The 10,218-nt window shown below is 41.0% G+C and overlaps 1 protein-coding gene across 2 annotated transcripts; it reads right to left on the bottom strand.

The window, feature by feature from the left end:
- Positions 1 to 2,944: 2,944 nt before the first annotated feature.
- Positions 2,945 to 8,658, bottom strand: twf2 (twinfilin actin binding protein 2). 2 transcript variants are annotated; one of them, XM_086292752.1, is made up of 9 exons: positions 8,305 to 8,655; positions 5,912 to 6,090; positions 5,236 to 5,331; positions 5,044 to 5,148; positions 4,891 to 4,905; positions 4,581 to 4,706; positions 4,341 to 4,491; positions 3,956 to 4,077; positions 2,945 to 3,563 (listed from the first exon to the last, which is right to left on the bottom strand). In XM_086292752.1, the coding sequence occupies exons 1-9, from the start codon at positions 8,399 to 8,401 to the stop codon at positions 3,396 to 3,398; spliced, it is 1,059 nt and encodes a 352-aa protein (XP_086148878.1). In that variant the 5' UTR covers positions 8,402 to 8,655; the 3' UTR covers positions 2,945 to 3,395. The 2 variants fall into 2 exon arrangements, with proteins under 2 accessions (XP_086148878.1, XP_086148879.1); XM_086292753.1 differs by lacking the exon at positions 4,891 to 4,905 and having other exon boundaries at positions 8,305 to 8,658.
- Between the last annotated feature and the right edge of the window lie 1,560 nt (positions 8,659 to 10,218).

Raw genomic sequence — 10,218 nt, 5'->3', positions numbered from 1 at the left:
TGATCCGTGGACTAATTGTTTTTTTCAGTGTTAAAATGCCGTTGTTGGGGAGGGGGTTGTGTGTGTGCAAAAATTCCTGTTACTACCGTGGAAGACAAAAGAAATCTCAAGTAAAGAAACATCTGAAAGTCTAAAAACAGAAAATGTGGTTTTAGCTTTAAAGAACTTAAAATTACACTTCAGCTGTCAAAATACTTGCTAAATCATGTTCTAACCATCAACATCCGCTTTAGTGTAGACTTGAGGGCAGCATTTGTGGATTGCACTTCCCCATTTACTTGCACTTTTGCGCTCATTAATGCCGAGACACTAGTGCGCATAGTTTATGTGTTTGCCTGTTTTTGGATTAAGTCCTAAAAGAAAAAGCAGAAGGGATTCATACGTCTTTTTATGCTTCTCTTCAGTTGCACTACACTAAGTTGATAATAAAATATTTCAAAGTTACAGTCCTCTTTATCTTCAAGCTTCTCGAAGTCAGATGGGTTCACGTGTTGTTTCGGCCTATCCGAGAATATTATTGCACATCTTCTGTAACACCGCACCTACGCCTACTAAAAATCTCTTTTATTTGTTTATTTTAAACAGAAATTACTTATTTTCTTTCCAATGTTTTTAAAAAAATAAAGACAAAACACATGCATGTGTTTCTTAATGCCCCAGCCTTTGTTTGGCACGTTTGTCATATATTACCCTTTTTATACTGCAATAAAATTAATAGTCTGCCAGTAAGCATCAATAAATCTGATAGTAGGGCTACACTGCCTAATAAATCAGCTCTGTGTACTCGTTTTCTGTGCTGTGCAGTATTGCCATAAATTTGCATTGCCACCTGTTCACAAATGTATTCATTTTAAGAATTTCCAGCTGTAAATGACCTCTTAATTTTCACATTCCAGGACAAACATGCTTATCAGCAATAGCTCCAAAACCAACGCCCTAGCCAATCGCATATGTGCGTATGGAATATAATTTTCCTGTTTGAGCTAAGCTCAGGTCCTTAATATGAAGTAATATCAGGCCATAAAAATGTTATCTGACTACACACATTGTCACAATGCACAAGCACTGAAATGTGCTTGATGTGGAAAATATCCCAGTGACCTTTATAGTATCCTATCCTCATGAAACCCCAGCTCTGGTTTGGTTTGCATTTTCAATATATCCCAGCTATTTGGGTTATAAAAAAAGAAAAAAACCTAAGCATCATTATTTTTGAAAGTATGTCCTCGTAATTAAGTCAGCACCATTTAACTAAGTTTAAAAGGCTTTATTGAGCAGAATGAAGTGTAAGGTGCGAAAAGCCTGCATTTAATGCCTCCATATGACGATGAAGGATCTCAGGAGCATACATGACTCATGCAGGTGTGTAAAAGCCAGATTTTTCAGTGTAGTTTGTTAAAGTTGAGCTCCTTTTTCTTCCACATTCAGTTCCATTAAACATGATTGTCTAGTCTTGCATTCTGAAAAGAAAACGGATAACTTCCCTCATTTCTTAAATTTTCACAGTTATTGACTGATTTATTCATCGCATAATCCTGTCAGCTCTAATTGTAAAACATCTTTTCACAAAAAACATAAAACTTCACAAGTTCTTTACATGTTTTTTTGGTGAAAATCTTTATTTTTAAAAGAACTACGACTGCCACGTAAGTGCAATCAAATAACAGCACTGTATTCCCCCTCTGGGATGTGGTGGGCTAAAAGTTGAAATACCTAAACTTTGTACTGCAGTCCATTGTTTGAGTAAATGTACTTGATTATACTTCCACCACTAGAAAACGCGCCGCATACCCAGAACTTGCAATGATTTAGTAGTTGAGAGATGTCTCGGAAACAATGAATAACTGTTGTCCTGCGCTCAACTGAAGAAAAGAAGGCTCAAAAGGATTCTGAGAAAAGCTTTGCCTGGAATCAGCAACATAAATTCATCCGTGCTGCGTTGGGAGGAAAAAAAAACCTTGAGCATCCACATTTGTTCAGAGAAACAGTCCTGAAAAGAACTGCTGGCAGGCACTGACTAGAGAAATTGTTTGCTTTTTTTTTTAACTGTTTGATTTAGTAGATTTAACTGACCAAAGCTGTGGCATTATTTTTGTGGATTTTTCTTTCTTTCTCCAAATAAATGTGATAATGTGTTACACTGGAGAAAACACAAGGCTGGCTTCATTAAAACTAAATCATGTCCATGACTATGCTGATGCAATGTTTAAAAGACATTAGCAGTGCTTTGGTGTAGGTAAGTTGGATGGCAGTGAGAGGTTGGTCGGTCAGTCCGCCCACTGTTTCAATCCAGGCTGAAGAACCTTAACGTCTGCTGGACTTTTTCCTCCTGCGACACCACGACGCTGGCTTTTGGGAATTTGTCTAAAATGCGTGAACAGTTTGGAGTGCGGCAAGTCAGCGTTCCTTAAAGTATCTTTAGTCTCAAAGTTTTTTTATTGCTACAAAAACTAATGACATTTTCCTCAGCTGTAGTTAATTATTTGCAAGATTGCCCTAAATAAGCATTACACACACGCACCTGTTAAACAGCAGCACCCTTTGCTTGTAAGTCATGCTGATGCTCATAGTAGTGAAAGTATGATCAAAGGCACTACATCTACTCATTAGGGTAAATTCTGTTACTAGAAAACTTGACCTATATTAGAATAGCCATTCCACTCAGGAGTAACAATGTAACAATATAAACAATGTAGTAAATGGGATAAAGTAGCATTGTGTTTTGTGGAATCGTGTGGAAGACACAGCGGAAGAGGATTATGAAGAAACTGTTCACGGCGGGCCTTGGATGCAGATTTGTATGGTATGAATCCACAGGCCAGCGCTCAGGCTGAACTGATTTTTATCTAGTTAACGCGACACAGTGAGGTCTTTCAAAAGCCGGAGCTTGACTTCTCTTCACTGAAAAGTGCTGAGTGGAAATACCCTGAAGTGTAAACAATAGCACAGTATAAACAAAATTTTATTTTGAATTTCTTTTCATGTCACTTTTTTTTTCTCTTTTTAATTATGACTGTTCTTACAAACACGGTTGATACAAAACTTGTACTGGAGGCAAGATGACGTCTGAAACATTTCCCCATGCATTTCTAATTCAGTCCTTTTGTATCATATTGTAAACGGCAGAGTTATTTCATATTATTCAAGAACAGATTTGCTTTAAAAATAAAAAATAAAATCACTATCTATCTTTCTGAATGCTCTTTGTCTGTAGTAAACTGATCCAGAGAGGCACAGTCAAGATAATTCATCAGAACATTTCCACTAAAAACAAATTTTCTGTGTATCACAATTGTTTCAACGCACAGACGGTAGAGGAAAGGCATCACTGTGTCCTAATGAGGTGTTAATGGGTCTGGAGGAAGAGAGGGGAAGTCCAGGATCTGCAGACAGAACTAGCTGTCCTGCACGGCCTCTTCTGTCCCCTTAATAAGCCGCTTGTGTCCCCTTTTTCCTGCAGGGCCTCGGGGCTTAGCAAAAGCCTGTTTGTGGGTGTGCTGCTTAGGATGGACCTCATCGTACAGAAAGTCGGCCGTCAGTTCATCTCCATCGTCGATCTCCAACTGCAAAAAATAGCCCCACCCCCCAAAAACGGGCTGTATTCAGAAGTTCATTAAAGATATTTCAGCTTGAAGTCTTAGAAATTCCATCAATACTGTAGTCAGGACTTCAGAGGCCCCAGAGGTGGTAAAGTCTTGTCATCTTAAAGAAAATTACTGCTTCAGTATACTTTATTTTTTAACAGTTATGAGATAATTCAGCTGAATAAATCCTAAATCCTGCATGTATGTGTACCAGTAAGATTTAAAATGAAGTAAACACGCTGCATCTAAAACCACCAGACTCAAAAACAATGATCACGATGACATGATCTTAGCAGTAGCTACAACCCATTATGAAACAATGTTATCTAATATACCAACCCACCAGACCCATATCTATCCATCTGTTATACCTTTTTAGCGATTTCCAAATGGTAATCTTTCTCCACTTCCTCTAATAGTCTGCTCTTGCAGCTGGAGTACAGCATCCGCTCCTTAATGCTGCAGCTGTAGCCTGGCATGGAATATATGAACACTGGAGACAGGGAAACATTATGAGAGTTAATAAATACACATTTAAGATTCATTAAAGTGTATAGCCTCCACAAATAGAATCGGTATTTGGTCGCACTGCTCACAGTCTTTGTACACAGTGTAGCTTTGTTTTAAATCGTAATATCAAAAGCTTTCAATAAATATCCACAATAAATGTGGTGTCAGTGCCAGTGAGTGTACAGCTGTCTTTCCACAGAAACAAAATGCAGGAGGATTATCAGAGTGCAAGGATCAGTATCATACCGACAGATTCCAGGTAGTCCCCTTCATGGGAGTGTTTGTAAAGGAAGAAGTGGTATCTGGGAGTGTCTCTGGGAACTCTGCAGGGCAAATCTCGAGTTTCTGTCGGGTTAGAGTGGACCAGCTCAATTGTCTCCTTCTCTACATCCAGCCTCTGAAACACAGCGAACAAATGCACGCTAAAAGACCACTCCTCATATTAGTTTTTAAGGAACTCTGAAATATGAGCTAAAGTTGGCTCACCAGCTGCACGTAGTTGATGCGTTTTTGGGCGAGCTGCTGTAGGGCTCTTTTGGCTGCATCCTGTAAGGGAAACGCGAGGCCCTGAAGAGTCTGGTGCTTACTCTCAACGCTGATCTCTGTCGTCACCTGCAGAGGGCAGCAAGCAGAGGGGCATCTGTGTTTTCAAGCTTCTGGAAAACAAAATTCTCAAAGTGTTCAATATGTTCAATAGCAACACTTTCTGTGGCTGCAGGACTTTTGCAAAAAGGATAAGTTGGTATGACCACTGGATCACATTCATTCAGTATTACAGCAGAGTTCATCCACATACCTGTTTAACCCGGCCCTGAAAAGACAACCACAACAGTTATAAGTTCAATGTATGAAACAACCAGTCTGTAGCTCATGTTTCAGAAGAAGCAGCTCACATGCAAAGCTGTGTTGCAATAACGACAGTACGCCTGAAAGCTTGTTGACCTTTTACCTCTGTAATTTTGATCCTCTGGAGCTCCTGCTCAGCTAATGTGAGCGGGGCAGGAGCTGAGCAGGATGACACGTGGTGCTGGTAGCCCAGCAAGCAGATGTCCTCCTAGTGTTGAAAGCACAACAAGCAAGTCTTTTACAGGAAGCTGCCAAAACATGTCATCGGAAAGGTATAAATTTAGCTGGTCCTCACTTCGGTTGTGCCAAATAGCTCGTATTTGATGTGGCCACCGCCAAACTCCTTCTTCACTGTGGCCCGCGTGGCAGCATATAACATCTTTTGTTTCACCTGCAGCCGTCAGAGAGGGAAATGAATGTGCCAGCTTTAAAATCTGAAAGTGTGGAGTTTATGTTAAAGTGGTGGGCCCACATAAATAAGCAAGAATGATCACAGACAGTGCAGAGTTAGTTTAATGGAGATGAGGATCTATTCATTTATTGCTAGGATCTCCTAGCACTGAGATAGCCTTTCACAAATTAGGCATCTTTTTTTGTAAATAAAGTTTTTTAAAATTGTGTTTCACTTTATTAAACTTAGCTGTGTTTCATGTTTAATAAAGGCCTAATAGTATGCTTCAAATGTCTATATGGAATTATTCAGGTCATTGGGGTTCATTTTTAGAGGTGGCGGAATAGATCCAAATATCAACAGTATTGATACCAGTGCTGGTATTGATACTAGCATGATAGAATTGATGCATGGTATCGGATCAATATCAAAATTTAAGTTAAAAGGATGTTGTGACCTCTGCTTCAGTCTGTCACTACCCTCTACCCGGAGCAATACATCCTCTCATAAAAGCTCAGCAACTCTGTGTTCACGTGGCTTATTTTTTTGGCACAGAATAAAGAAAACTGGTATTTCTTACTGGAGACTGGTCTGGAGACCACGAAATAAAGACCCACTCGTAGCCCAGTGCATTCTGGGAGTCTAGGCGGTACAGGATGTAGCAGGGCTCCTGGTCATCGAGGAGAGGAAGCAGAAAGCGATCATAATCCTGGTCCCAGCTCTTCTCTGGCTCTCTGTAGGCCCCCAGCACCAGCTGCTCTGAAAATCCGACCACTACTCATCACATACCTCAGCACGGCCTTCACACAGCACATTCAGACGCTGTAGTCCACACTCACAGTAAATTTACACGAAGGATTCTTGTTTGTGATTATAAAGCAAGAGGGTGAAGTTGACCTCACTTGTTGCTGGCTAATTATTCAGCAGCATGCTACAGCAGAAGGTGCCTCTCTATTTATAGTACATGAGAAACGTTACATCTGACCAAATGTGTACTCTTTCGCTACTTTCCAACATTTCTGAAACACAACTCATTTTCAGGTCTGTGTAACAATTGCTATAAAATTTCTTAGAGATGAATAGCTTCTTACATTTCCAATCACGTCTCTCTCATTTTCAAAGAGCTAGAGCGCTTTTTTTTTTTTTTATAAACAACTAAAGCATGTGAAGAAAGACAGAACTTAAACTGAAAAGATTAATGGTTTGGTCTGTAAAATTTCAGAAATGTGCTCTCTGAAGCCATCCACTATCATCAGAAAGAGAAAACCGTGAGAAACACGCTCATTATTTCCTTCCTAAGATGGTTAGAATGGTCATATTACAGAAAAGCAGCAATTTCCGATACAAAACTTGGATGTGGGAATAATGCGGACTAAATAACTTCATCCTATATAAAGCCACATGACTATTGTGATTCTGAGAGCCCCAACTGCTATGGAGAAAGAACGAGAAGAGCAACGGCGTGCTAAAAATATCTCTGGCTTCATTTCTGACTGACACAACGATAGCGGGTTAAATCTGTCCGTAGCAGTGACAAACACTCTGAAACGCACACATTAACCCAAAGTCTGATGTTTCTCAGGGGTGCAGGGGGATTTCCTGACTGTCTCTGGGGGCATGCTGCTATTCTGAGCTGTAAAGCATTCCAGCTCTGCACGCACATATTTTCCATCAGCCAGTCTCTCCCATCTCCCCAGATCCATATTAGTATAAAACTGCATTTAAACTATCCACTCGTAGGTGGAGGGCCTCGTCTTTTCTAGTCACTGGTTAGACTCCACCACTACTACAGAGGACACGACCGTGTGCCCTCCTGAGGCAGCAGTGATGAAATCAGCTTGAATGATCGTGTTTCTCTTTTTGACATTGGAACAAACACGAGAGGAGACCGGTGACATGGTTACTGCAGCAGTGTGCAACCGTGTCACGTCACTCCAAAATAGCACACGGAGTCATCCAAACGCTTTAGTCGGGAAGTAAAACAGGCCTGACGCCCTTCTGCTGAGTCTGTCCATCTGTGTCCTTCCAAATATTCAACGTGATAGGCACAGTCCACAAAGATAGCCCCCCCCCCCCTGAAAAAAAGGCCCAGAATGCATTCACCTTGAATCAAATTACAGCGTGGCATTGATCAGATACCAAAAACAAGGCGTAAACACATCATGAACATTTCTGTCTGCCTCCATAATCAGCCACCCGGACACCTATTGCCAAACTGACTGTTTCCACAAGCTGCTCAGCTGACACGCTGAGTGACTGCTGTCACACAACAGCTGCCAACAGTCTGCTTTTCCTAGACGTCAGACACGGAGTGTTGCAATTCCCAACTTTGTTTTTTGCTTTCATCCACAGATGACTTGAAGATCTGAGAAACCATCATCAGCTATGAAAAACCCAGAAGGTTGTTAGGAACACATTTACTGCCGATTTCAGGGTAATTCTAAAAGTCCTGCTCAAATGTTTTCAGGCTCGTCGACCCTCCTGGCCTCTAAGAAAAAAAAAGGGAGTCCTTTACAGGAAACAAAGTGTAGCTGTTCATAGATGATCAGGGAGATAACTTATGATTAGTGGTCACAAACAGACGTCAATGATCTAGCCCTCTAGCAATAAGACAAATGATCAACTGCTTACATTTTTCTTTCCATGACTTTCTCCAACTAAAATCATCCTGTGCTTCATCTCAGTTTAGCTGGTTTTCAGACAAACCAGAGCAGCTAAAAGCATCACCTCAGGCTTCAGAATACTGCGATTTACATTTTTAAACATTAAATAGAACTAACAATTTGTTTATGAAAGAAGAAGAAATCTTAGTTGCGTCTGTAGCTCAGTTTCAAAGGAGACAGAAGAAGAGTTTTGGTGTGTTCAAAGAGACACAAAAACAAACACGATGCTTGGTTTAAAATGATAAAATGTCGGTCCTCTTGAGGTTTTTATTTTCGGCATCTCCATTCTACACTGTCCTTGGTCACTCACCGTCTTGGATGCGCACCTTGATGAGGCGCACTGTTCCACCTCTTGCCCTGGCCAAGAACTGCCTCAACTCTGGTGTCACCACAAGTGCAAGAAACATGGCGGGTCAGCTGTGTTTTTCTCCCGCCAGGGGCTGGCTGTAGGATGAAGACACAGAAGCAGGAGACAGAAGTGAAAGCTCCACAGGGCCAGGCCGAAATTATTCAAGTCCAACCAAAGTCCGGCGTGTACGCGTCCTTCGCTTGATCGATGAGTACGAGGACAGAGCTCCTGAAGAAGAGGATCACTGTGCGTCTGGGTTTGTTGAAAGTGTGCGACAGTATGAGAAGGGACATTGCTCAAGTAACTAGGACAGTATCATGTGCACAGAGAGAGAGAGAACCTGATCACCTCTCCTAAATTTAGCTCCCACTGAGTAGCTACGGCCTGTGAACAGCCCACCACACACCAAGACCAAGCAGTGGAGCAAGAGAGCATGACCTCCAGACCTGATTACCAACTTCTGAATGACTGAAGAAGTTATCTTTACAAAGAAAAAGGTAAATATTTACTGCTGCGGGCAAATTATCGGTCACAACGCAGGACTGTGTAGGATGCTGTTGTTTTACCATTAACACATGTGGGACTGAACCACACCAATGCTATACCTATTAGTAGAATTTAACACAAAAACAACAAAATATTATAAACAATTTGAGTTACGGTGTGAAAAACTGCCCATTAATGTCTCAGATTGTGAAAGATGTTTTTGTAGCTCTAAATACTTGGTCACGCCAACAGCACTCTCCTAGTCTGAGAAACATATTTTAAATCTGACAAGTCGAGGCTAAAAATATCTCCAGCTGTTTGTGCTACATCACGTTACACCTGAAAGTCAATCTCAATTCAAAGTTGAAACAAAAATAAAACCCCAGCCCCGCACTAGCTCAAATTCTGTCAGTACGGTGCGCAAACATCATAAAACACCTCATAAAATATATTGTGATTGAAAACGATCAAATTCAACTAATTTTCCTTGTGTCTATTTGAACTGTCCTTCTGGACAAACACGCCAAAGAAAACCCTCGTTAATTGAGTTTAAAGTCATACTTTTGTAAATATATATCTTAATACACTCATCCAGCCATGACTGGTACACCTGCTCAAATGATCATTTACAAAACTTTCTAATGAGCCAGTCAATGCATTTAGGCACATAGACTTGGTGAGGACGACCTGATGCAGATTACAGTGAGCATCAGAATGCATAAGAAACGTGATTTTAAGAGACTGATTGTAGTTTTGTTGTTGTTGGTGGCAGACAGGCTGGTTTTCCCACACAGCCATCTCTAATACAAAACAAACAAAAACGACAATAGGCCTCATAGATACTTGAGGTGAAGGACCAGGATGATTTCAGCTGGCAGGACGGCCAACAGTAACTCAATACAACCAAGGTATGCAGAAGAGCATGTCTGAACACATCACCTTCAAACCTTGAAGCAGATGGCCTACAGCCATCTGTGTAAAGACTACGAAATGTTTCCTGGTGCTTAAGGCTCCTGGTAGTGCCCCTCCACCACAGCCCGATTAAGTATTGCTGCTACACAATGTCAACCCCTTTGTGACCACATCTTATGATAGCTGCCTCCATGATTATAACACACCGTGTCACAAAGCTCAGATCATCTCAAACTGGTTTAAACTGGCCTCCACACCTTTAGGATGTGGTGCAGACAAATGTGCTCCAACTGTGTGACGCCGTCTTTGTAATATGAACCCAAATCTCTACTGATACTGTTTTCAGCACCTTGTTGAATTGATGCAATAAAGAGTTAAGGTTGCTCTGAAGGCAATAAGGGGCTCCAACCTGGTACTACCTAATAAAGTAGGCAGTGATTGAGGAACCCTCCCATTCTAAAAATCCAACTCATTTCA

The sequence above is a fragment of the Aulonocara sp. 'chitande type north' Nkhata Bay genome, linkage group LG5 (genome assembly GCF_057382095.1).
Source record: "Aulonocara sp. 'chitande type north' Nkhata Bay isolate Kocher_YH1m ecotype deep benthic linkage group LG5, A_spYH_male_GT1.1, whole genome shotgun sequence".
Taxonomy (NCBI): Eukaryota; Metazoa; Chordata; class Actinopteri; order Cichliformes; family Cichlidae; genus Aulonocara; species Aulonocara sp. 'chitande type north' Nkhata Bay.
Note: the sequence above shows the minus strand (reverse complement) of the source record. Positions and strands in the feature narration are given on the sequence as shown.